This window comes from Pholis gunnellus (assembly GCF_910591455.1).
Source record: "Pholis gunnellus genome assembly, chromosome: 1".
NCBI lineage: Eukaryota > Metazoa > Chordata > Actinopteri > Perciformes > Pholidae > Pholis > Pholis gunnellus.
In genome coordinates this window covers 3,292,130-3,318,858 of record NC_136528.1, presented here as the reverse complement: position 1 = coordinate 3,318,858, position 26,729 = coordinate 3,292,130, and the positions used below count along the sequence as shown (strand labels likewise).

The following is a 26,729-nucleotide window of genomic DNA, read 5'->3' as shown; positions in this document are numbered from 1 at the left end:
TAGTGAAGATAAAGTGATCAGACGACTCCTCACCTGTTCTAGGATCTTCTGCAGGTGTGCGTAAGCTTCCTGAGAGGTGAGTTTCAGCTCCACGATAAGTCGGTCTATCTTATTGATGACCAGAACGGGCTTGATGTTCTCCAGCCACGCTTGACGCAGCACAACCTGGGTCTGCACACAACGCAAACATTTTAAAAATCACCTTTGACTTCTGTACTGCATTAACCAAGGTTTTTACATGACTGATCACCAAAAATGTAATTCCTGTGAATTATTTATTTGATGATACGCACAATATTTAATTAAAGTAATTAAGTACAATTTGGAAACAGGGCAAAATTGCTGGCAACCTTTCACCTCTACTGGAAACTTGGCACTGCTGGTTCCAGAACCCTTTACCAACGCCTTTAGTAAGCCGTCTAGTAACTGTGTTTTTCCAAGGGAGTCCAGTGGCTTTGAGAAGAACATTTATAAACTATAATTGTGAATATCCCTGTTGATTAAATCTATTTTTTATTAAGCTTACATGTTTTGAATCCATCTATATTGCTTTTGAGGAATGCAAAATCAATATTACGACTAGAAATTGTAATGTATCCTGACACCTCAGAATGGAACTTCTGTCACTTGACAACATACGTAGATATGAGGATATAATAATTCCCCAAATCTGCTCAAAATGATCTTTGGCATCAGATTGAATGGCCTCCTTGATCAGAGATAAAGGTCATTAGGTTGTGTGATGACACTTCTTCTCCATTTTGGGTCAGGCTCTGCCTTTCGGTCCCATTAGCGGGGGGGCCGACACTGTTCATGTGAGGCCAAATTAAATCTGACAGCAGTAATTGTGTCATTTCAAGTATCAACTTAAATCCAATGTACTGAACTACAGAGTCAAAAACAAGTCGCACTACTTAGACTCAGTGTGTTCCTTGGAATCTACAGTAACGTGTGTCTTACAGAATGAGACGTTACCTGTGGACACACTCCCTCCACAGCATCAATAACGATAATGGCGCCATCACACAGCCTGACAGCAGTGGAAACCTCCGACGAGAAGTCGACGTGACCAGGAGAGTCGATCAGATTTAGTAAGTACTCCTGGTCTCCTGAGGAGAGAAAAATGCACGTCAGACTCATTTTCCAACAATAATTAGCAGCAACCTATGCTAATTCTTAATAATACAAATACATGTTATTCAAGAAGAGCGTGGTGGTAGTTTCAGCCAGCAGAGGAGGTCGTCATCTATTGTTTTGAGTAGAGGAGTGAAGGTGAACAGCGCTGACAGCCTGGGGGAAATATGTATTCCTAAATACGTGATGACACCTGTGCATGAAGGATAGGTGGTGTATGGGCTGCCCCATCCCAACGGTTACTATCCAACGGAAGGATGGATGATTTGTTCGGAGGTATTAGAGAATGATTCAATAACTGTAATAGTTTCCTGTAGTGATGAGTGATGAGAAGGGTTGTTGAGTGTTTGGATTCCTTTTATATAGATGTTCTGCTGAATGGCTGCAGCTAACGGTTCAATGAAAGCGGTGAAAAGTGAGCATCCTCGCCTAGTCCCCCTGTGTGGTGTGAAGCTCTGTGAGCTTTGTCCGTTGGTGATGACAGTGGCTGAAGGTGAGGTGTACAGAATCTTAACCCAGTTAATAAATGATTCACCAAAGCCAAATCTTTGTAATGTGCTTGTGAGTACCGGCTTGTTGTAATGATGAGTAGGTGATTAAACTAAAACAGTCTGCGTGTGTTAGTGGAGGAGTGTCTACCTTTTGATAAAGCCGGTTTGATCTGGATGGATTATGGCGGGAGTGACTTTTTGTAATCTGTGAGTTCGTGCCTTAGTGGTGATTTAATATCTACAGTGAGCAGAGAAATGAGACGGTAACTGGATGGAAGAGTTGGATCTTTGTTTGGTTTGAGGAGGAGTGAAATACTGGCTGTGTTCATGTTTGCTGTAAATTTTGTTTTATTTCAGTTATCGTTTTATTAAAGAGTGGAGCTAGAATGAACCAGAAGAGTTTTTAGAACTCAGCAGGGAAGCCATCAGGTCCTGGTGCTTTGTTATTGGGCATGAGATTGAGGGCAGTAAACAGTGTTGCTGAGTCCTTAATGATGGAGATTGTTGTTTTTCTTTATTTTGCCATGTATTTACCAGATGTATTGCTATGGGGAACATTTTGTATGAATCACTTTTTGTTTCATTTAATTTTTCTGAAAAGAGACAAATTACGTCTGATTGATTAATTGGTTGGTTGGTTCATTGCTTTGTTGCTACAGACCACCATAAGCTGAGCATAATAACGGACATCAACCACAGATTATATATACACACAATATACAATATGCTAAATTCACCATCAAACAATTTAATGTACTTTTCTGGTATGTTTTTCTTATTAAATTATAAAATCACACACCACATCAGGAGATCAGGCTGGTGTAAACGCAGAAACACAAAAACAGGAAATGAGAGCAAATCATGACAGAAATATTTGAAGGGTTGGCTAACCGAAGGGGACTCACCGTTTCTGTAATGCAGAGAGATGGCACTGGACTTCATGGTGATTCCTCGGATCTGTTCATCCTCCCTGCTGTCCAGATACCTCAGCTGGCAGATTAGTACACAACAAGTTAGCACGAATCATGAGAAATCAACAGACCAACGTGGCATCTACGGCAAATCAAGCCACTTACCTTCCCAGCTAGTCGACTCGATATGATACCGTTAGTCGCCACTAAGCAGTCAGCCAGAGTAGTTTTGCCTGCACAGATTCAGATGGTTTCAAATGATTCACGGCCGTACAGTTTACTGCGTACACTTTCACACAACGTTTTGACTGACGCCAAAAACTTTTAATTACTGAACCAGAATAACTTTTGATCAATCTTGATTAAATACATTTTGAAGACTCACTGCTCTTCTCTGTTTTATATCATTTAAAATGAATATATTGGAGTTATGTTTTAGACAATTGTGATTGTTTTTTCCTACTTTGTTATTTTATATATATTATACAATAAATCTCAGAATTAAAATATAACTGAGATCCATTAACAACAGAATTAATCATATGTATTAATCATGATTGGCAGCCCTATATGCAATGTCTAAATGAATAAAAACAAATACAATTCTGTCACATAATAACCGTAGCTGTGGCGTCATAATGGGGTTATTAGGAGGTGGTTCCACTGTAGTAGGACAGCACTGAAGGCCCAGGTATAGCATATGTGTTATATGTGCTGAATTTACTAACATTAGTGGGTTTCAGGGAACATGAATAATACGTTTATGATGGTGTTTCTGGGGGATCCACATGGAAACACCATATCCTGTTTTCAGAGACCGGGATAAGACCTTATACCGTTGATGAGGAACCCAAACATGCTGGATTCTGTTGCATGTACTCCATACAGCTGATCCTGGTTATTGAGCGCTGCAGACTATCTACTGTAGGCGCAGCTTCAGATAAGTGACGTATCAGTAAACACAAACAATGTCTGCAGACAAAGCGTCTCATTCTGTCTTTCTGTCATGAAAGAAGCTGCTCCCTGTCCTACATAGTGACAGTGGCCATGAGATGTTCATGAAGTGGGGAAAAGAATGAGCAGTTCAGTCAAGTGGTAGCAAATGAACAGTCAGGTGCTTCATTCATAATCTATACATGCAACAGAATCCGGTGTTTTCATGTGCAGGCTCATAATAGATGGGATCCTCCAGACACCCGATCACAAAGGGGTTAACGTGCACGTTCTACAACATTGTAAATGGAGCATGGCGTGCCCTCATCCATACAGTGAAGTAGGGCTCGCTGCTGCTGGTAAACATCATAAACTCACCGTGGTCAACGTGCGCCAGGATGCACAGGTTCCTGATGTTGGCGGGGTTTCTCTGCAGTGCGATGATCTTCTCCAGGTTGGTGGGTCCCATGGCGAACAGCTGAAACTGATGACGGCGCTAAACGGACAGCTGGTAGAAGCCGTAACCTGCTACGGTATTACCAATGGGAGGATAGTAACGTTACATCCAAGTGACACAGTGGTAGTATGGCAACAGTCTCCGATGCAATACATGAAGTTATGTTACAGCGCGTACTCAACTTCCGTTACTGGCTAACGTTACGTTAGCTAGCGTCGGCAGCCATGTGTAGTTGGACAATAGAGTTTGAACAGTGTGTGGACTTTGTTACCTCGAGTACAATGAACACAAAGGCTGAACGAGACTGGACATTGTGTGAAATGTGACTGTGTGTATCTGCTTACTGCTACACTGCCTTAGCACAATCTAAACGTGTCACAGACAGACCCAACCGGGCTTCTACAGTCTCCACACAACACCAATAACACGTGTCCCGCGGCTGTGTCGAGTAAAATACGACATTATTTTGAGAATAAGCACATATTTTCATGACATGTGCGCATTTACAACTCACGCTGTTTTCCCGGAAGTTGATGGGGCCATTAACCACGCCTGCTTGCTGACATCGGTGCTGCGTTCAGAGGACATGGTAAAAACTCATTTTATGTTGCGACCTCATGTCTTAGCTTTCACCGGTTTCAATAAAATAGGACACAATCATCAGGATTACAACGTTTAAGTACCATTCTATGTGTTTTAGGTTTAAATACTGCGAGCAAACATCAGTAACAGCTCTTTTATCTTCTATTTGTTTTTACATATGGCAGCTCTTTTATCTTCTTTGGTTTTTACATATGGCAGTGAATGCCGCATGTCACTCTGTGATGTGACGCTCAGTGGTTGCTGGGTTACCAGATGGCGGAACATATTTGAAAAGCATAGTTTAATATTACAAAAGATAGTTTAAGATCTGTGTGAAGGACATGTTTGATACTACAGTAAATGTATTGATCAGTTACATACTCAACATAAAAATAAAAAATAAAAATGTGCTTTTTTTAGTGAAGTACTAAAATTGTACTCTTAGTAAAAATTGTCATTTTACAAAAAAGTGTTAGGAAATGTAGTCGTAGTCTCATTTTGCTGAATACAAAACCTCTTTTTAGAAAAAACTGTAAGCACTACACATCCTCACAGCTCTTTATTTTGTTATCATATACACAGATTCTGTTTACTCATATCCCACAAAGCAATGTTACATTGAATGCACCTCCAAATTTTTCATGCTTATGTTCTTCACCACACCTAGTTCATCCCTTTCCTTTGCACACATGCCCAGACTCCTGACAGTTGAAACACCTCATATGTTTTGCTGTGTCTTCTCTTCCACTATATCTTAGAAGTCCAAAATATGCCGTCTTTGGAAGCACATTTTCCTCAAACTCTACCGAGACAGATTCAGTCTATCTTTCCTTACTCCCCTTGTCATTCGTTTCACACTCTTTACTGCACTATTCCTCAGCTTCAGGGTCTCCACTAGTTCCCTCGTATTTACAGTGAGAGGATCCCCTGAAAGTTTTCCTCGATGCAATCTCTAAATCGAATGCCATTGGGAGGTTTATTTGCTGTTGTTGTGACTCTATCTTACAAACTGACCAATGCGATAATGTCCACCGTTAACGTGATTGGTGGTGGTCTGTGCAATAAGAGGGCATTGATAGACACAGCCATGTCCTCAGTCGTACCAGGTAAGTTATAAAGTCGACTAAGATTGTGTTTGTCCTTCAAAGTTGTATATAAATGATTAAGACGCAAGAATCACAACATTGACAATGCCGTGTTGTGTCCGTGTTTGGTTTCTTAAAGTTTGTCTGACTGCATATCATCTAAGACAACAAAACAACTCAACCACTGTAAATGTGGACGATACACTTATGCCTAATTTATACCTCTGTGGAAAAGCTTGCACAGAGCCGCAGAGATGGTTTTAGGAGGGAGGCATTGCGTGCTTCCTGACGAACGTGACAAGGCGCCACGCACCGCAGGCACCACAGAAGTTTGATTTGACATCAAGTGTGATTTTCTGACAAGTACCTCACATGTGCTACAACAAGAGCCGTATTAATTGAAGTATTAAATCATGCCTATCAAATAAATCACTTTTGAAAACCTAAAATGTTCTTTGGCAAAGGGCTGAGTGCTTTTCTTCCATAGAAAAACGCTGTATGGGCCCACGCCTATAGGAACTCTCCAGGTACCTTTCCATGAGGCATGTTAGTCATTAGGAGTGTTATCTAAGGGCTCTATTGATTTAGCTTGACATTGAGTACCAGTACACTGTTTGCTCTGTCAGTACACACACCCACCCTTAACCACGCAAAGACTGCAACCCCACCTAAAACCAGCATATCAACCTGTTAAAAAATAAAATAAAAAATAATAATATATATCTATATATATATATAGATATATACTGTATATGTATATTGTGCTTGTTGGAGTCCGTATATCAGGAAAGTTCAATATATCAAGGGAAATTAAGTTGTACCTGAAGTTTAAGCATTGAAAGAAGACAGTAGCTGTGAAATGAGATAATAAGCTAATGGGAACAATATTAGAATACATGTAGTGTATTTATGAAAAATAATACACATGTACAGCAGAGAAGGCCCTGCTGGCCCACCACTGGTTAGCACTAAAGAAAGGTCTGGCTCCACACATCATCATTCTGGTAGAGGGGGAAAAACGCTATCGCTTGTTTCAATGTTTTTTTAACCAATCACAAGCGCAGGATGCAGCAAGCCTTGCAAAAATAAATAGCACAGAGAGCAGAAGAGGAGGAGAATGCTGCGTGAAATAGGTGGCCATTGGCAGACTTATAACCACAGTCTACATCCAGTGAGTCAGACTATAGCTGAAGTGTAAATGCTGAAAGCAGTCAGTGTCACACGGCGAGTAAGTGCTTAAAGGAGTTTGAAATGTCAAATGCAGTCTAAAGAGCTTAAAGCAGTATCATTGTCAATGTGAGAGTACGAATCTGTGTCAAATGATGAGTAAGATGACGTGTTGGTTTAAGGATCTGTAGCGCAAGTTAATGTGTAAATGAAGAAAAATGCAAAAATGTGTAGATCATTTTTATAATGGGCCAAGTTAATGGGCTCAATTGGCATTTTGTGAAAGTTTCCCAGTTGCCTCCTCTGTCTTGAAGGTTTGTTTTGTGGGAGAACCTGCTTTCGTACTTCATCAGGAACACAATACAAACAAGGTTATTAGATCCCTTGAGGGAAAAGAGAGAAAAAAAAGTGTGTGTGAGTGTGTCTTTGTTGTGGCAATCCGCTCCCCTACCTCTACTTCCTGGAGGGCAGAAAAAAAACCTTCCCAGGTAATTGTGACAGGGCTGGGTGTGACCCTAAAGAATGTCAAACAAAGAGAGAGTGGCTAGCTGGTAGTCGTAACGGGGCAATAGAGGATTTTACCATCCGTGATCGTTCTCCACAGCAAACACAGCCGTCAGTCAGCTGGTGTGGAAACAACAGCCCTGACCTGCTCTTCCTGGTAGCACTGACACTGGAAAGGTAAGCCTGTGACCTTGGAGTGTGATTGGTGAGCCCCTTGCTTGCTTTAGCTTGAATGTGAGTGAAAGTTCCATGTTTTCTCTCTGTAAGCTTTGACATGGCTGAGTTGGGACGAAAGAAGTCCCTGTTCTCAGAATGATCTACACACTGTTGAAGATGTTTGAGACCTGCTTTCTATCTCAGTTTGACAGTTTCACAGACCTGTATTGATGGGTAACCTTTGTAGTGTCAGTAGCTACGGTGGGATGGAAATATCCTTTAATGTCACTTGAAGCACGAAACAAACACCAGCTATCAGACAAAAAAAAACAGTATTTTTTGCTGCATATTAATCAAACCTGAGGTCATCTTTTTTTTAAAGCTGATTCAGAGGTTGTATTCTTCTTTAGGTCATTTGAAAACATTTCAGAGGAAACGTTTCTACTTTTTCTACTGAGTCAACCAGAGGAGAAGTCTGTACAACACAGAGGCTGAACATGTTTCCTATTGGACATTACAGAGCGAATCCCTGATGGATTTCAGTGAAAACATGTTACTGATGAATCAGAGTGCCCCCTGAGCGGTCTGTCGGTGTTATGGATGTATAGGCTTCCAACATAAATTGTAATGAATATATTGGAATTGAACTGAGAGAGATTTTTAACAGAGCCAAATGAAAGTCAATGTGTTGAAGGTGAAACATATGAGCTCAATGCAAGCAGAGGCTAATGCTGGTGCTGACTCTAACAGGCTCTGATATATGATCCCAGAATCCAAAGGGGAACTAAACAAACCATCCAAACATTGTATCTTTAATGACTGTCAGACTACATCGGATAAGCATATTTATGGGATTCTCACTTGTCTGCTCCAATGAGCTCTCCGTTGTAGTTATAGAACAAAGCAGCTGCTGGCTTTCAGCTTGTACCTACGTAACATGACTCAGCTCATGTTTATCATAAAATCAAAACCGAACCACTGGTACTGTAAGAGCCCCGCCTCACCTGGAACATGAAGTTATTAAAGTGAATCAATCCCCAGCTCCAGTAGTCCATGTCGATGTGTCTTTGGGCAAGACACTTAACCTCAAATTTCTCCTGTAGCTGCGTCGTCGGTGTGTGAATGGGTGAATGATGACATGTCGTGTTAAAGCACTTTGAGTGGTCGGAAGACTAGAAAGGCGCTATACAAGTACAATTCCATTTAACATTCACCTTAGACAAACAAAAACAAAATTAGAGATTGTATCAACCTACAGAAGCTAGACAGGAAGCCACGTCAGGTGTATTTATCTGATTGGCCAGCAGAACTCAACAACTTGGCTTCTACTGAGGATTTTTACTATAATCTGACCGAGCAGAACACACAAACACACAGACACCATTATTAACTGCTTTCGACTGTGATTTGTTGCTAGGCTGCACTATATCTCTCTCTCTCTGTTTAATTCAATGTGGCTTCATCAGCATGAAAGTTTCAACAAAAAGAAACAATGTTGGCAAAGCTTCGAAATACAAAAGTACACAATAATATTATTATGAATATTAACATAATATTAGATTGTTATATAATAATTATATATAAACAGCATTACAATTACATTTCAACAAACAGGTGTGTGTGTGTTTTTTATTTTGAGAGCTCATTAAAATCTGGGATTACAGAGTAGAATTTGGCCGAGTGTGTTAGGCTACATCCACACTAATACATTTTAAAAGTTTTAAAACAAAAAACGTTTCAGCATCGTTTTTCTCAAAATGATCTCCGTCCAGACTAACACGCCTGAAAATGAATATCACGTAACTATTCACGTACACTGGGCATGAAGGTAGTTGCCGATGTAAACAGGAAGTAGATTGGTTGCTAATGAAGTATTCTTTAATAATGAAAGGTTGTGTTTGATACTTAAGATCTTCCTCTAAAATCTTCCTCTATAAACTCAGACACATTTCGTGGAGTGTTTTAGAAGTTTTATTTTTCAAACTTAGATACAACGCTGCAGGTCTTGCTCTCCGTGACTTCAGACGTCACACCGCTCAGCTGCCTTCTTTGCAAAAATGCAGACTTTAACTGCACAAAAAGGTGAGGACGTCTTGTTGGGAGTAAGGGAGGGACCACTGGGTCAATATGTGTTTAGGAAATCAAGGGCGTAGGTTTGGTTTAAATATTAAGTGAAGGTCTGGATCTCTTCCCCCAGGACATTTCTGAGTGGAAAACACAAAATTCAGGCACCAGGTGACCATTCACAATATACAAATATAATGGAGTATAATGCAGTAAGGCTCTCAGGCATTGCTTTCAAATATTGATTCTCCTGTATATCAACTGCTCTCATTTAATGTTATCTCTGCATGTTGTGTGGCTGATTGTCTACACAAATGTTAACTTCACCACCACCAAGTACAGGCTGTAGATCCACTGATCATAAACATTCAAACAGCAGTGTTTGTGCTAAATGAACCATAACTATTCCATGAGCACCTTTTAATCCCAAAAGAGATAAGCCAACTCAAATTCTAACTCCGTCATTAGAAATCCAAGAAAACATCAAATAGCATTAAAGAATGGCACAAAAGAACGAAGGCAGTTTCTATAATATCTTCTGTTGCTGTGCATTTATCAACGAGTAGGATTTCAGTCTTCACAGCGTTCTAGTGTGTAAAAGGGCTGCAGTGAACCCGACTGAACCTCTCCGCTCATCTCGCCACCACAGAGTGCTGTCTTATTGATGGCTGTCACATCAGTCAGATGCAGACGCTGGGCTTTTTAGAAAAGAATCACAGCCACGATGTTCTCACCAGAAGCACATTGCTGCATTCTGTTGCTCTTCTCTCTCCCTTTCTCTGCGTCTTTCCACTCCAAAGATAAATGCAAACATTTGACAAACATAGTATCATGACAGTGATAGATAGTGTGCAAGTCACACTGCACACAGTCAAAGACAGAACCATGGTTGTATGAAATGGTCCAAACGTGGAAGCACTTTGCACCAAAGTGAAAGCTGCTCATCCAGGTTATACAAATAAGTAAGTAACACGCAAATAAGTTAAATTCCGTACGAGATATCGTGACAATATCAAAGGATCAGTTCATCACCTCTTTGTTTCTGGACACTTTTGCTTTACTTGAACCGTCAGCCATGTCATGGTCCTGTCCTTATGAATAACAGCTACAGACAGTGCTGCATGTCAATTGGTGGCTACTACAGTATAACCTAACTTCTTGTGTTTTTGTGACCCGGCGCTCTGTTAGGTTGAAGGGATGTTTGACACACTGTACGATTGGTTCTGGTGGGACAGAATCTGGCTGCCTGTGAACCTGACATGGGCTGACCTGGAGGACAGGGAGGGCCGGGTCTATGCCAAAGCCTCACATCTCTACGTCACTGTCCCCTACACCTTTGCCTTCTTACTAATCAGATACCTGTTTGAAAGGTAAGATCCACACTCCGTGCTTCTATTATCCCATACTGTACCAACAGCACATCCCTCTCTGTCGAAGGATTACACAGTATGTTACAGTTTAAAGGATATGTTCTGTGATATTCAAACCAACAGTGAATGCATCCTACTAACAAGTGTTGTTAGTAGGATTGTTATTGTTGTGTCACGGGGCATGATGGAGGACTCAAACGCAGACCAGGCAGAGTAGCGTGAAGCAGGTATTTAATAAACACAAATAGGAATCGTTACCAGAACACAACAGGGAGTTCAAAACCGGGTGGGTGGAGGGGGTCCGGAGGAGGGACGGCTGGATCCAGAGTTGCTCCGGACACAGGTGCTCGGGGGGACGGCCGGACTGGGGAGACTTGGGGTCCGGAGGATGGAACTCTAGAGACTGGGGGTCCGGAGGACGGATCGAGAGAGGAACTGCACTCTAGAGGCTGGGGACCAGACGGGGAACAGGATTCGGATTCTCGGAGACGGGGCTCCGGGGAACAGGATTCAGATGGTGGCCCAGCGGGGTCCGGAACTGGAAATCACTGCGGCTCTGGGACTCTGGGACTCTGGGGCTCTGGGGCTCTGGGGCGGCTGGAACTGGAGGTCGCTGTTGCTCGGCAGACGACAGCGGCCGGGTCAGGGGATAGCTGCGGTGCTGAGGCGGTAATCTCGGTTCAGTCAGACATCCAGCGGTTCTGTGGCCCCTGGGGATGACTGTCATCTCTGCGGGGAAAGTCAGCTGCCCAATGTCCTTTTTGGTGACAGATGTAGCACTCATCTTTACCCAGAGGAGGGTGCCCTTGGACGCTACGGCCTCTCCCTCCAGATCCCCTTTCTTTACCTCTACCTCTTGTTCGTCTGTTGTAGCCCGCTGGGAGCCGACACCACGCTGCTGGAGACCCAGGCCGTATTGCTGCACCCGCTGGTGGGGAGAGAGGCACGGGAGGACCAGAAATACACGGAGCAGAACAGAATAGAATTCAGTTTGCTGGTGTTAAAATCCCCCAGAATGATTTTGGATGCAACACGAGAGATAGTTAGCTTTTCAATACATTGATAGATTGTCTGTGAAACCTGTGTTGTAATAGCCGATGGTAGAATATAAACAGCTGTCAAAATCACCTGCCCAAATTCCCTGGGTAGGAAGAACAGGTGCAGGGAAATGGAGCTGCTCCCTGGTGGAGGAGATGGCTAGCTTTCCCCTCGGTTCCTCCTGTCTGCCATTGATAAAATCAGTTACTTCTTGCTCTATTAATTTTTTTAATGAGTTTCTTACTTCCTTGACTCAGTCAACAAACAATCAAACAAACAAGAAGACACTTCACTCTGACCGTCACGGTTCGCCAGCTGAGCAACACTCCAGAAGCATGCAAAAAGTCATCATACCAGAATATTAATAATAGTCTTATGAGTAATCATGGCAACGATTAATGCATCTGTGATATGTAAATGAACATGCCATCAATACAACTAAATCTTTGCTAACTCTGGCATTGTTAGAATTGAACCCTGTGTGTGTTAAATGTATTTCAGGTGGATAGCGACACCACTCGCAGTCTCCGCTGGGATCAAGACGAGAGTCCACCTGAAAGCGCAGGACAACCCTGTCCTGGAACGTTACTACATTACTCAGAGTAGAAATCCTGCTCAGGTAAACATATTCCCGCTCAACTGAGAGCGCAACACATTGCAAAATAAAAACATCTTAATCCGTTTGGCAACATGTACAGCATTCAGAAAAAAACACTGAAAATTCAGATACGACGAAGTACAGAAACATGCTGAAACAGAAACTGTAATAAAACATTCACAAGTAAAAAGCTAATACTTTATCAATACATCTCTGCAACAACAATGAACAGGTCAACAAAAAAGAAACATATTTATATCAGCTCTGTCTGCATCTACCACCACTAAGTTTACACAAACACAGCACGAAAGATCGGCCAAAAGCTTTTTTTCTTACATAGAAGTTGAAACAGAAGCTGTCTCTCTCTAGTCTGACTGTTTATCTTAGTTTGTTTTTTTAAACTTCTCTGCTGGCTGAGACAAGGGGACAGAGGACAGGAGGACAGGATAACAGATGGGAAACAAATGTCGATAGAAAAGAAACCTGCATCTATGCGGTGCACGGTGGTGTATCACTGTCGCCTCACAGCAAGAGGGTTCTGTCCAGGTTCTCCGGCTTCCTCCCACAGTCCAAAGACGTGCAGCTTTTGGTTAATTGATGACTCTAAATTGCCTGAATGTAAGTGTGAATAGTCGTCTGTATAACACACTCAACCCTCCCTTTTTTGTGTATGTGTGTGTTCACTACTTCTCAGGCAGACATCGATGGGCTGTCTAAGAAAAGCAGTTTGTCAGTGAGACAAGTTTTACGCTGGTTCAGAAGAAGACGCAGTCAGGACCTTCCCGGAACACTGAAGAAATTCAGAGAGGCTAGGTCACTAATTTGTGTGTTTGATAATAATAATAATGCATCACCTCCAATAGCCATGATCTCCACATGTCTCTTCTCTGCTTCCTACAGCTGGAGGTTTGTCTTCTACCTGTCAGCGTTCTTTGGAGGAATAGCAGCGCTGTACGATGTGAGACGCTCATTTGATTGGAACATCTCAGCCAGAAACATTACATTTTACTGTGAAAAGCAACTTGAGAAAGCTGTGTTCAAATGTTTTAGTTACTAGCAGCCTTGTGGGTGTAGCTCTTTTATTTCCATCTACATTTCAAATAAATTCACAAATATAACATTTCTCTCCATGTTTTTATAGAAAGACTGGTTTTATGACACTTGGGAAGTATGGACGGGTTTTCCAAAGCAGGTTTGTAGCCTACTTTTTAATCATTATGTTACACACTACTGTATATGTGATATATCATCCCATACCTTAAATATCAGCCTGTTCTTAGCTTTAAAAAAATGGAATTGAGTGAACAATGGGGTCTTCTGCTGTTCCTTCCTTAGCTAAAGGGGTTAGACAAAGAGCAGAGCCTTAAGGGACAAACATTTTGTCAGTGTGACTGAGATTTACTGCAGCTTCATGTTACACATTGTTCATCTCTTCATGACTCTGTTTTTGTGTCTCTGTCCGTAGTCCATGCTGGAGTCTCAGTACTGGTATTATATCTTGGAGATGAGCTTCTATGGTTCTCTTCTCTTAAGCGTTGCCTTTGATGTCAAGAGAAAGGTGAGTAGCAGTTGGGAGAGGCCAACATTTCAACTTTGTTAAATCAATATCAAAGATATAAACCAACTCAAACCTCAAATAAAATGTTGCTTAATATTACACTACACATTTACAAGTTGATTTGGGATTTATGAAAGAAAATTGTTCACTGGCAGGCGTACTCAAGGTTCTATAAAACCTCCTTTGTACGTTTGCAAACACCACTTTTTTATATAAATTATCAGCATTGATGGCCGTTTTTTATAAACAAAATGAAAGTGGTGTAAGGGGTAAAGCCTGATACAAACATTCCTATGCCACTATTTTTGTTTTGATTATTTCATTTTCTATTTGTTTTGCTGTGGTAGATTACATACGTAAGGTTCATTTTTTTGGAATATGTGAAGCTTATTTGAAGGAGATTAGCCTACGCTAGCTCTAGCAGTGTAGTTATTAGCTAGGTCATCTAATGCTGTGTGCTTGCTGCTCAGTCAGTGTGTGTGTCACACGGTTGCAGAGATGCCACACTGGAGAAATAGTGTGTCGTAAGATCTATAGTTAGCTCCATCGTTAGCTCTGTTATCGATGACTTCTATATTTCGACCACTCATTTGATCTTCCCCAATCCCATTTTCCAACATGGATTTGCAACACTAAATAGAGCCTACTTGTAGAGGATAGCGGCGCACAACCAACAACACATTTTCGTTTTGGCAAAATAAATAAAAAATGTAGGTAAATTAATTATGTTTTCATGCAAGCAACGCTTGAAGTTTGCTTCTAGGACCTACCAATACCCAATAATAATAATAATAATGGCTGGTCCCCTGAGGTTAACTTTAGTGCCACCATCAGCACACAAGAAATGTGACCTTGCAACCTAATTGGTAGATTGGTATGACACCCCAACTCCCCCCTCGTTACTATTTGTCTCGTATGACCCTCAGGACAAACTTTAAAGTGTAAGCCCCACTGCTCCAAGAAAAAAAGAAAAAAAATGTAACATTTAACTAATATTTTAGCCTCAAGATGTTGCTAGTGGGAGTCTAGTTTAGCAGTCTGGTAAAAACTATACGTGTTCTCCACGTTAATTGACTAATTTGATTTTTTTCTTCCTATAGGACTTTAAGCAGCAAATCATCCACCACCTGGCCACACTGGTCCTCTTATCATTTTCCTGGTGTGTCAACTACATTCGAATAGGAACGCTGGTTATTATTGTCCATGATGCCTCCGACGTTTTACTGGAGGTCAGTCACAGCCACTCAAATTTGATCAGCCCTTTCCTCTGTTGATTCTGAACGGCCCTGTAAATCCATGAAAACTAATGGCAAATAAATAATAACTGTGGAAAGGCAGGCGGCATGCTAGCTGGGATGCAGGCTGGAGGGTAGCCGGCCAGGGTGCAGGCTGGAGGCCAACAGGCCAGGTTGCGGGCTGGAACCTAGCGGGCTGGGGTGCAGGTTGACAAGCAGGCAGTACGCTTAGCAGGCCCAAAATTGACAGTGATGCTGAAGGGATGGTAAAGTTCTCTGCCCATCCAGGTAGCAACTTCAGTCGCCACGGCTTTGAAGAGACTAGCTGTAGCCCTATGTAGCTCACCCATGCTAAATGCCATCCCCCACCCCAATCTCCAAATGCTTAACTCCTCTCTACATAAAGGACACACTATTTCCTGCATTGGTACTGGACATTGGCATTGTTGTTGGCAGATTCGTCCATCAAAGTAATTCCAATAAATACCTGACTAGTTACTATGATACAGCAGAAAATGGATAGTGAATCAGTTAAAACTTGCTCTGTGTTTTGAAATATGGTTAATTAACATACAACGTATTTATCTTTCAGTCTGCAAAATTATTCAACTATGCCAAATGGGAGAAAACCTGCAAAAGTCTTTTTGTTCTGTTTGCCTTCGTGTTTATGGTAACACGACTGATCATCTTCCCATTCTGGTAAGCTCATAAATGAAGTGTATGTGTGTGAATGTGTGTGAGAGAGAATCTGAACACTGTGTGTTTGCATGATAATGCTATATGACAGTAAGCTCTAAAGCTAATTTCAGGTTCTTTCCATATATTCTGTTGGATTAGGGCATTTAAATATGATGGTGTTTTTCTTTTGAAACTAAGAAAAGTATGTTACTGTTTACACACTGAAGACACCTTATTACAGTATTCTAAAGATATAACGTTATTTATCCAGAGGAAAATTGTTGCAAAGAGTGCAAATATATCGAGAGCAAATAAAAAGAGAAGATAAACACAAGATTATCAATAAAAAAAAGACTCAAATGTGTACAAGTTGTTGCTTTCATTCATTACCACTCTATTATGCAGTTAACACTGGGCTAGATAGTTAGTTTAACTGATTACACAAACAAGTTGTTTAAGTTCTATTGGGCTTGACTAGTTTTTACAAGCTTAGTTCAACTTTAATAACAAAAACACTGGACACTGCGTCATTAACAGAAAATGCATAGTCAAATCAACGTAATTAACACAATGACAACAAGAAAGTCATAAGAACCAGTCACATATATTCATATGACAACAAAGCATGACACATCAATCCAGCAGACCTGCAGGGGATCCACGCATTCCACCACACAAGAGCACGAGCCATTCAAATACTGTTACTGCAGGTGTAAAATACAAACGCAGTTTGTCACTTACCGAATGCTGTCCATCCTCCTTTCTTTGTTGACAAAGAGTTTAATCCCAGTACATCGTTTCAGTTCCAGTAAGAAGTCCTTCTCGAATTCATGGACCAATCGACCGCCGATCACGACCACCGACCGCGAACCGACCGCGTTCGTTTCCCTGTTCGTTGATCTGTAGATCCACTCAGGTTTCTCCAAACGTTTTCAAAAGCACCGTAGAGTCCTGCCGTGCTATGGCGTCCTCAGGTTAGCGTAGCATAGCTCCAAACACCAAGACACTCAGTTAAAATGAAACACATTCCCAGCCATAAAATGTGCGACGCTGTCAGCCAGGAACACCGTTCATAAAAATAAATAAACTACACGAAGCAAAACCCTAAAAATGTTATAATTTCTTCCATATCTTTCAATTTGAACTCTTACTACTCCAACTAACTTCTGCCAGCTTCCTTAAATTTCACATTAGTCACGCGCTAGACCACTGACCAATCACGGCGCACCTCGGTAGCAGTCACACGTCAAAGAATACACCCAACATGTCAAACTAAAGATTTGATTGGTTGAAGACTATGACAATCAACAATATCGTCCCCATTTACTTAAACTGCAAAGGCTCTCCAGAGGACCTCGGGCCTCTCTTCTTACACAGAGAAAGAGGGGCTGAATCTGATTGGATAAAAGCTCTACTTAAAACAAGCTGTGCTGGAAGCAGCGCTGCAGTCCACCCAGATGATTTTACATATCAAACAAAAGTGTATCTTGTCAGGCTTCAATAAATGTGTTTGTGTTTGGTAAGCCAGAGCCAGGAACAATCAGCGTCCTGTGATAAGCTAGGTGTGTGTGAGACGACACAGAGAGGCCACAAAAAGAAGTTAGCGAAGATGCCTCAATGTTGCTGTTTTACATAAGCCTTGACTCAGGAGGAATGTGTTATGGATAGAACTGGTGTGGCCTGTATCCCTCTCTTCTTTTACTCGTTCCCTTGTGTTGTTGGATGTGTCCTAATATGTGAAATTATTTTTTATGTTAAACTGCAGCCATCTTTACCAAGACTCTCTGAAAAAAGAGACCCTGCACATTCCTTGCTAAATAAAAGATGAAATAAATGTAAGATAGGTTAATCTAATATACCAAGGGTATATGAGAGGTTCTGTTTTTTACTGAAGAAGTGATTAGCATAAAACAAATGAAAAACGTAAGACTATAGGTTTGAGTTTGGTGTCTTATATCCACTACCTTCCTTTGGGTCAATAGCTAGCCCATCCCACCTCCATCTGCTCACATAAACGTTCTACAGCATTTCATTTGTACCAAAATGCACAACATCATCTAATTACACAGGCCACAGGTCATGACTGGATATTAAAGATGTTGATGTTTCTATCCTGCTGTGTTTCAGGCTGATCCACTGTACCTGGGTCTACCCCGTTCACCACTACCCTGCCTTCTTTGGCTACTACTTCTTCAATGTGATGCTGGTGGTTCTTCTCTGTCTGCACATATTCTGGGCCTACCTCATTGTCTGCATGATCAGAAAATTCATGTTTGGCACTGTAAGTCTGTTGTCTATCAATATTTCCAAATATGTTTTGATCGGTACAAAATATTTGCTTGGCAATGCCGTTCCACAATTTCCCATTGTGGTCTGATAAAGCCATCGAGGAATCACAACACTTCATTTTAATGAAGCTGTAAAGCAGAACATGACATAAACCCTCCCACACCATACTGGATGAACTTAAGTATACATTCTAACCCTAAACATCAGCCATGTTGTTGATCCATCCATCCACCTTGTCACAATGCGTTCTACTTTACCTCTGTTGGACAACAGTCCGAGTTTGAGACAGTCGGCACCATCAGTAGTTTGTTCACATACCTAAAGCAACGCATGTTTTCCTTTACCCGACAATTACTGTACCTCTCACGGCCCTGTGACCTTCATGACTGCCTGGAGCCAAGGGGGAAGTAGTGTGAATGTATTGGCTCAACAAAGCATGTGTCTTTAACACAGCAGACCCCTTACTTGTCAACAGTCAGTGTTGATATCTTTGAACCACTTTCTTTCTTTAACCTGAACCAAGGAGTTTGTGTTCCTCAGCTTAATTTAACCATAGTAGTGAACAATTACAGTCTAGAAGGAAAAATACCAATGCAGATAATTGGTGGTGGTGATGTCATGTTCCCAGATGTCAACCATTAACTTGGTTACAGAGTTTTTAACTGAGGGAAATAATGGAAAACTCTACCAAAATACGTACCTGAGTTGTACTAAGAATAATTATTCTTTAAATAAGATTTATAATTTGAATATGTGTTACCTTTACAATGGTTGTGTTTTATTTCTGATTCATGTTGAACGTAATGTTGCTGTGACAAGTTGTTACAGTACATAACCTGCCGGCACTGATGATCACTGAGCAGACTTACCTCATTATGTCCACCTGTACACAGTTTGTCTCTGCTCTGATGGAAACAGTTTGCTTAACTACCAGGGGCAAATAACTGATATTCACCAATACCATTACTGTAACACACATACACTCTCAATGGAAACAGGCTATGAGATTATTCAGACAGTTGCTATTTACACCGAATCAATTAAAAATAAAAAGATTCAACTTTTTCAAATTGTTTCAACTCACATGAACCACAAACTCCTGCTGCTTGTTCTCTGCAGCACATATTCCAAATCTGCTTTCAGGTAGATGTCTGGTTCTATTTGTCTTTGGCTGCTGGCTCCACCAGCTGTTTGTTGTATTTGCTGAACATCCACTCCCGCTCCTTCCATATTTTCCTCTTTACAACCCTTTCCCTTATTTCTTTTCTTTCTTTACATCTACTGTATTTGTCTCTTTCTTACATCACAGCTGACCAGAGATGAAAGAAGTGACAATGAAGAGGAAGAAGAAGAAGAAGAGAGCAGCCTTACAGAAGAGGAAAGTGAGGACCAGCATAAGCCTGGCAATGGATTGGCAGTTGATGAGAAGGAGAACAAGGAGAGCAAGAAGAACAAGAACGGCGGCTTTGGATGCTTGTCTCCACCGGAGAACATCAGCCGGTCAAAGACTGTATACTGACTTATGCTCAGTCTGATCAGTAGAGCCAAAGATGTAAGAAATACATCCGGTCTCGCTCTCGAAGCGCCAAATACCACAGCTTGGTCATTGCATTCAACTGACTGCAATGTAAACCCAACCGTATCATTATCAGTCTATCAGAGCAACTGATGTAGTTTAAATAGTGAGAGAACCATGTGGGTTGTATGGGTCCAACAAACACATGACTTGTACCCAGGAGACCACTGTTCATGTCCACTGACTTATTTTACTGTCGTTTAGTTACATAACTTCCAACTTTTACTAACAGCAGTTGCATATCAAGAGTAGTTATTTTTCAAAACAAATGTACTTATTTTAACCCACAAGATGATCTTTTCCTAAACTTAACAAAGTCATTTTGTTAACTAAGTCACATGGTAAACCTATGTGGAAAGTTTATATTGGAAATAGATTTTATGCATGTTCGGAGCAGAAATCTCTAACACGTCCAAAACTGATGCTAGAGGCGAACATAGAGCGTCATGGTTTGAATCTACGGACCACTGACCAAGCAGTGGTATGTCATCAGTTGGGAGCAAGAATGTGTTGGAGAAATAGAACTGAAAAAATAGAACATCCTGTGATTTCTTCAGATACTGGCGCACACTGCTCACACGTACAGCGAGGGAAACGTTGAGATGTTTTAGGCTCTTTTTATTTCCCTTCCCACAATGTTATCCGTGGCAGCGCTTCACTGCCCTGCAGGTCAAGAGAGACGAGCAGACCAAACAAGCAAACAAAACCTCCCTGTTTCATCCATCAAGGCCTGTTGGCTTTTATATCAACCCTCCGTTAGCTTGCACAGCTTATTCATCGTAACATGAATGGGATTCTGTGACACAATAGACTTCTCCAGAAGATTACCGTCATACCTTCATGCACTACTTTAAAAAGTCTATATTTAATACTACACTGTCAAACAGTGGCCTTCCATGAAAAATCACATCTTGCTATTTAGAGAGGGAAACATTGAAACAAGATTTAAGATTTAAGATCAACACCTATCAACTTCTAGTGTACATGCACACATTTGTATGATATATTCCCATAGATAACTTGACAAACATAAACAAAATGTGATATTTAGATTTATTAAAGCAAATATGACTATGATAAAAGATTTCCATTTATCAAAAACATACATTTGGGGTCATTTCATTGGAGTCATGAGAAAAAGGATATCATTTTCATCTCTTTGTGTCTATTACAGTGAGAAACTCAAATTATACTTTCTGCATCCATGCAGCTTGTAGGGTAAGTGTAACAGAGATCTCTTCATGTCTGCAAGGGCCGCACAGACATCTGTACACTGACAAAAATGTATTATCACTAGGACTGGTGGCATCAACTTTTCATGAGTGGAACATATTATATCAGATCAGAAAGTACTACTTTGGGATTTTCTTGAGAACATTGACAAGCTACATATTTTATTGTTTTGGAGGACTTGTTGAATGACTCACACACACATCACAGATCTTTAATAATATGGTTTCACAGCACAAACTGCATATCGGTGTACTGTACAGTCATTAGAGGATATACCTTTTCCAAATATACAAAAGACAAAAATACTTGAGGAAGTTTACTATTGCCTATCAAATAATTACATGACGTACTGTGTTTGATACTTCTCGCCACTTAACTGGAGAAAACAAGCACTGAAAAGTGGTTGTAGGCTTTTATATATTATGGAAATACTGGGTGGGGTTATGGATGATCTACAGTCAGGTTGTAGGATAGAACGTTCGAGCCTTGGGCCAGCATTTCATCAATATTTAAAAAAAATGAGGGAGGGTGGAAGAGTGAGTATCATGACACAATATGAAGTTGATGTGTTATTGGAAATGCGTTCATCCTTTATGTTTCTTTTAACCCACAGAAAATGAAGTCCTGTCAGATCTTACATATATGAAGTGTCACAACTATGTAGCAAGTAGTATTGAACACTTAACTGTGTAATTCTTATGCTACAGCAATAAAATAGTGAAAAACTGTATGAATTAAAAGTGTTGTCATCACTCTGCTCTTTTTTGTCATATCATGAAGCAGGTTGCTGACCACATATGCAACAGACAAAAGGAAAAGAAAATCTGGTTGGATTGAATGTTGATGCCTTCTTCACAACTGAGTGAATACATTTTTAAAAAATGTGTGAATATTGCTTTTAGGATTGGTCAAACCTGCATCTGCAGCCAGATGTAAACGACTGGTGAAAAGACACCCTCAATTTTATATCTTTTAACCACCCTAGACCTTATTATGATTTTGTAATGCAGATGCTATAAGCACCCAGGTGTTAGAAGCCAACAATACTATTTGCACCCTGTGGAGGAGCCAATGTGGTTATTTACACCCTGTATATAGCATGGTAGAGACAAGCATCTGGGTGTCCGTAGCTAACAATGCTATCAGCACCCGACCCAAGCACACATTAGATACTGTTTGTGTATATGTAGCTGTAGGATATGTATATTTTTCATAAACCTAACTTAGTAGTTTTGTTGCCTAAAACTAACCAAACTGCGACTGAAAACTGAAAATATTAACAATGAACAAAAATGTTGCCATTGTGGCTGCTACTGCCGGAAGACGTTGCAATACCTGTATATACTGCAGTATTACCAGTAGTAAGTAAGATGTATCATTGAAGTTCATTTGAGGTTTATTTATTTATCATCGCTTCTCTCATTTAAGTATTTAAATGAACTCTTACTACTAAAACTAAGTTCTGCTAGCTAGCTTTCTGCTTCACAATAGTCACGCTAGCCCACTGACCAATCACGGCGCACGTTAATGCTGAGCTGCACGTTAATGCTGACGCACTTGTAGCAGGCTACCTAGGATGCTCTGACACGTCAAAGAATACGCCCAACATGTCAAACTAGAAATCTGATTGGTAGAATGGTCTACCTAGAGGGCCTCAGGCCTCTCTTCTTACCTAGAGACACAGAGGTGAAATCTGATTGGATAAAAACTCTACTTAAAACAAGCTGCACTGGAAGCAGAGCAACTGAGGAAGACAGTAGCTGTGCAATGAGAAAATAAGCTAATGGGAAAAAAATTATAATACATGTAGTGTATTTATGAAAAATTATTAAATTATAAAATAGCTATAACTTTGTGGTTCAGTCCAATCCATATCCTCACGTCCTCCCTGTCATCACTATTTCCTGCCATCCTTAGTCCAGTCACAGATCAGTTTATGCACAATCCGCCGGTGCCACTTCTCCAAACAAAATCTCTGTTTGTAAAGTAAAACTCAGTGAACTGAGATGACGTGACTCTCTCTTTAAAGGGCTCTGGATGTTACTAACGTGACCTCAGAGGCCGGCCCGGGCTGTGTAGGCGTGTCCTGCGCTAGAAAGTCAGTCCAGTCTGAAATACTGAAAGTTATCCAACATTGGGAAAAAGTGCTCCGTCCTCCCGGTCCCCTGTCCTTCAAACCAGCCAACTCTTACAAGGGTTTCTACCTTGCTTTACGTTATCATGCACATCAGCCACGTTACTCATGTGCTCCTCTCTCTTCTTTGCATCGGATTGAGTGGTAAGTAGTGACTTTGATGTCTGTACGTGTGAGCTGTATGCAGTGTAGACTACGCCTGTACAGGCCAACTAAAGCAGTTTGTTTCCTCAGTTAACCACTGTTAGCCTGTGTTAGCCTACTAGTGTAGTGTTCGCCTACTGAAGGTCTCCTGTATGCGTGTAAGGTTACACCGAGTACCCTCCATACGATGCTACTCAGCGCAGGTAACCGCAGACTCTGATGTGTAACGTGGCTACACGGTTCAGTCAGTTCACAGGGTCAGGACAGGAGGCTATTTCTGCCCATCGTGGCGGCTGTTTGATGTAAAGTCTCCCCCCCCCTCTTCACAGCCCAGTCTGAGCTGGAGACGGATGAAGTGGTTCCCAGGCTGCTGTCCGGTCATGAGGCGCACCTGTCCTCCGGCCGCTCTGACCGCCGCGGGCACCGCTCACTGAACCCCGCGGGGAGAGGACCCTCCGACCCGGACAACATACTTCTTTCACTGCCTGCATTCGGAAGGAGCCTGTATTTAAACCTGACGTGGGACAGCACGTTTGTCTCGGGGGACTTCGTGGTGGAGGAGAGGCTCGTGGACCAGAGCGCCGTGGTCAGCCGCCTGTCAAAGAAGCAGCTCTGCTTCTACACCGGCTCCGTCGTCAACCACACGGGTTCTATGGCGTCAGTGAGCACGTGCGGTGGCCTGGTAAGTCCATCTTCTTGTTTTGGACTTGTTGATAGCCTTTAATTACAGTTCTTTCACTTAAACTGAGAAGGCAGGTTGTCCTGAAAAAGACTCAATGTTAACAACAGCACTCTGCTGAAATCTGAGCAGGATCTTCTCCCAGTGTCATCATTGTAGTGAATATTTTAAACTCACTAACCTGCCAGCGGGTCAGTCAAGTCAAAGTCACAATACTGTCTATCTAATGTTTGCATAGGTCCCAGAGATAACTCTGTGTGGCTGATGCAGAGGACATGGACAGTATTTCATTTTGATGGGATGGAGCAGCATAAAACATTTTCAGAGGAAACAAAGGGGGAAAACTTTAGGCCGATGCTAAAACACTTTAAATGTAATTTCCACTTTTTAATCTCCTCAGTGGCTGGAAGATGCCGATGAAGACTGGGATATGTGGTTGTAAGCTGTTAGCGAGACGGTTTTATTCAGACTGGTTTTATTGAAATTTTGTGTCAGTGGTAGAGCAGAGTCGTCCTTCAATCAGAGGATCGGTGGTTCGATCCCCGGCTCTGCTAGTCCATGTTGATGTGTCCTTGTGCAAGACGCTTAACCCCAAATTTCTCCTGTAGTTGTGCCTACGGTATGTGAATGTTGTATGAATGTTAGATAGTCCTGATGGGCAGGTGGCACCTTGCATGGTAGCCCTGCCATCAGTGTATGAATGGGTGAATGATAACATGTAGTGTTAAAGCACTTTGAGTGGTCGGAAGACTAGAAAAGAGTGAAAACAAGCACAGCCCATTTACCATTTACCATTGTTAGACTGTTAATGTGTGGAATAAGACGACAATCTTAAAGCTACTAATAGAAATATAATAGAAAGATCCACGAAGACTGTCACAGTCTGTAGCAGAGCCAGGCCTCTGACCTTCTTGTTGGGGTAAAGAAAGTCTGAGTTTCCCCACTGTGAGCAATGACGTTCCACATTATCTCTGGCATTTGGATAATCTCTAATACAAAGTGTGTGTGCAGGTAGGTGTTCAGGCTCAGTCCTGGACTCTTCAGCAGAAACTGGCTTGACGCCAACTCTAAAAGTAGACCGTGCTCCTTTATTTCCTCTATATATCCTCAATGAAGTTGTAAGCATTCGGCTGTCTTACAATAATATCATTGTCCAGCTGGAGTTTATGAGAATTAATGGGAAATAAAAAAATATGGGGTTATTTACTCTGTATAATGTTGCAGATGGAAACAAACCTTTTACAATATCACAAGCAGAGACAACTAAACCTTTATGATGGAAAGGAAAAGCCTCATTTCCACTGCATGGTTGGACTTAATTTGGTACCAAATCCTTTTCTCTGTGTTTTCCACTGCAGACAGAACCCCTCAGTGGAGCAGGATTCTCATTCTGCCATCTTTCAAATCTTGGTTGAGTGAATACAAAGATTGTGGTATTTATTGGGGATAGCTTGGCTATTTAAAAATGGCAGGATGTCCCGATAGTGACAGTTCTCTCTGACCAATCAGTGGTCTGCAGTTCTAGTGTCAGCTCGGCTCGCTTGGAAGCTGGACCAAGGCGGTACCAAAAACTACCAGCTACTATCCACAACTTTTGCTGATGATATGAAAAAAGAACTGTTGTAATGTACTTGTCAGGGTGAGGGCCTGATGAATCACATACAATTCAATAAAGTTCATACTCTGTACTTACAGTATGTTTGGTGCACTATTGTGGCAGAGATGATTGTAACATGGTGTCAGCAGCTATTGGAAAATGATACGTGACACATCATCAACCAAACTGAAAACTCAATGAAAAAAGCAGTTGGTTAGTACTTTTGCTACTGAGTGGTCCCACAAGTCAGCACACCGCTGTCAACACTTTCTTGATGTCTTTCCATCTGTGAGTAACTCTGGAATTGTGGGACATCTGTGTCCATCAACCGCACACTCAAAAGTTGAGCAATCTTATTAGCATTTATAAAGGTTTATTACAGCTTGGGTCTTATTTTTGTAGTTTTGTCGACCCATCTCATTAGTGATAATAACACTGACTCACCAATAGAAGCCCGGATGATGCAACAGCAATATTGACTTGTCAGGCCTTTTAGTATCAGCGTCTATTACATATGTTTTATAAATGTATTCTTGCATTTAAATAATCCCTTTGATAAATCCCATGTAAGGGATTATCATCACATGTTTATTTAAGTTGTGTGTGTATTCTTTGGGCTATAGTCACCAAGATAATCAGACCAACAGGTTAGACTCATTAAGAAGACAACCCAAAGGTGAATGGTCAAATTATTAGCAAAGTTATAAACTTCTAACCAATAGGGGTGGGAATCGCGAGAGATCCCGCGATACGATATTATCACGATACTGCGATATTATCACAATACTTAGGTCACGATACGATATTATCACGATACTGCAATATGCTGAGTATTGCGATAACATATATTGCGATTTATTACCTTTTTTCAACTGCAAATGATGTCCCCAAAGGAAAACTGTCAACATGTTTTATCAAATAAGATAAAGTTTTCAGTCTGTTCATCTCACTTCAATCATTTTTATTGCAGCAACATGGGATTGTCAAGCAGACAGACTGACCAACACTGTCATAAATGTTGCATGCACCTGACAAACGTAACTGAATGCAAACGTGTCTATAACTTCTATAAGTACGATATAAGAGTCATATAACTGGTATAACTTGCGATGCGTG

The 26,729-nt window shown here is 41.2% G+C and overlaps 3 protein-coding genes across 3 annotated transcripts in view; 2 read left to right on the top strand and 1 right to left on the bottom strand.

Moving 5' to 3' along the window:
* Window positions 1–4,107, bottom strand: part of efl1 (elongation factor like GTPase 1) — a 39,269-nt gene extending 35,162 nt beyond the window's left edge. The window contains exons 1-5 of the mRNA XM_079186038.1: window positions 3,848–4,107; window positions 2,702–2,769; window positions 2,531–2,615; window positions 976–1,109; window positions 34–171 (exon numbers count right to left, since the gene is read on the bottom strand). Of these exons, the coding sequence (XP_079042164.1) occupies window positions 34–171; window positions 976–1,109; window positions 2,531–2,615; window positions 2,702–2,769; window positions 3,848–3,938 (516 nt within the window). The 5' untranslated portion in view covers window positions 3,939–4,107. The remainder of the gene's footprint in view (window positions 1–33; window positions 172–975; window positions 1,110–2,530; window positions 2,616–2,701; window positions 2,770–3,847) is intronic.
* Window positions 4,108–10,681: 6,574 nt separating this feature from the next.
* On the top strand, window positions 10,682–20,510 carry cers3a (ceramide synthase 3a; the record flags this gene model as incomplete). Its single annotated transcript, XM_079159847.1, has 10 exons — window positions 10,682–10,854; window positions 12,394–12,511; window positions 13,185–13,303; window positions 13,391–13,448; window positions 13,632–13,682; window positions 13,956–14,048; window positions 15,149–15,277; window positions 15,876–15,982; window positions 18,089–18,242; window positions 19,560–20,510. The coding sequence occupies 10 exons, from the start codon at window positions 10,682–10,684 to the stop codon at window positions 19,767–19,769; spliced, it is 1,212 nt and encodes a 403-aa protein (XP_079015973.1). The 3' UTR covers window positions 19,770–20,510.
* Window positions 20,511–23,279: 2,769 nt separating this feature from the next.
* Window positions 23,280–26,729, top strand: part of adamts17 (ADAM metallopeptidase with thrombospondin type 1 motif, 17) — a gene marked incomplete at both ends in the record, with an annotated part of 38,943 nt that continues 35,493 nt past the window's right edge. Inside the window, 2 exons of the mRNA XM_079164921.1 lie at window positions 23,280–23,337; window positions 23,667–24,019. Of these exons, the coding sequence (XP_079021047.1) occupies window positions 23,280–23,337; window positions 23,667–24,019 (411 nt within the window). The remainder of the gene's footprint in view (window positions 23,338–23,666; window positions 24,020–26,729) is intronic.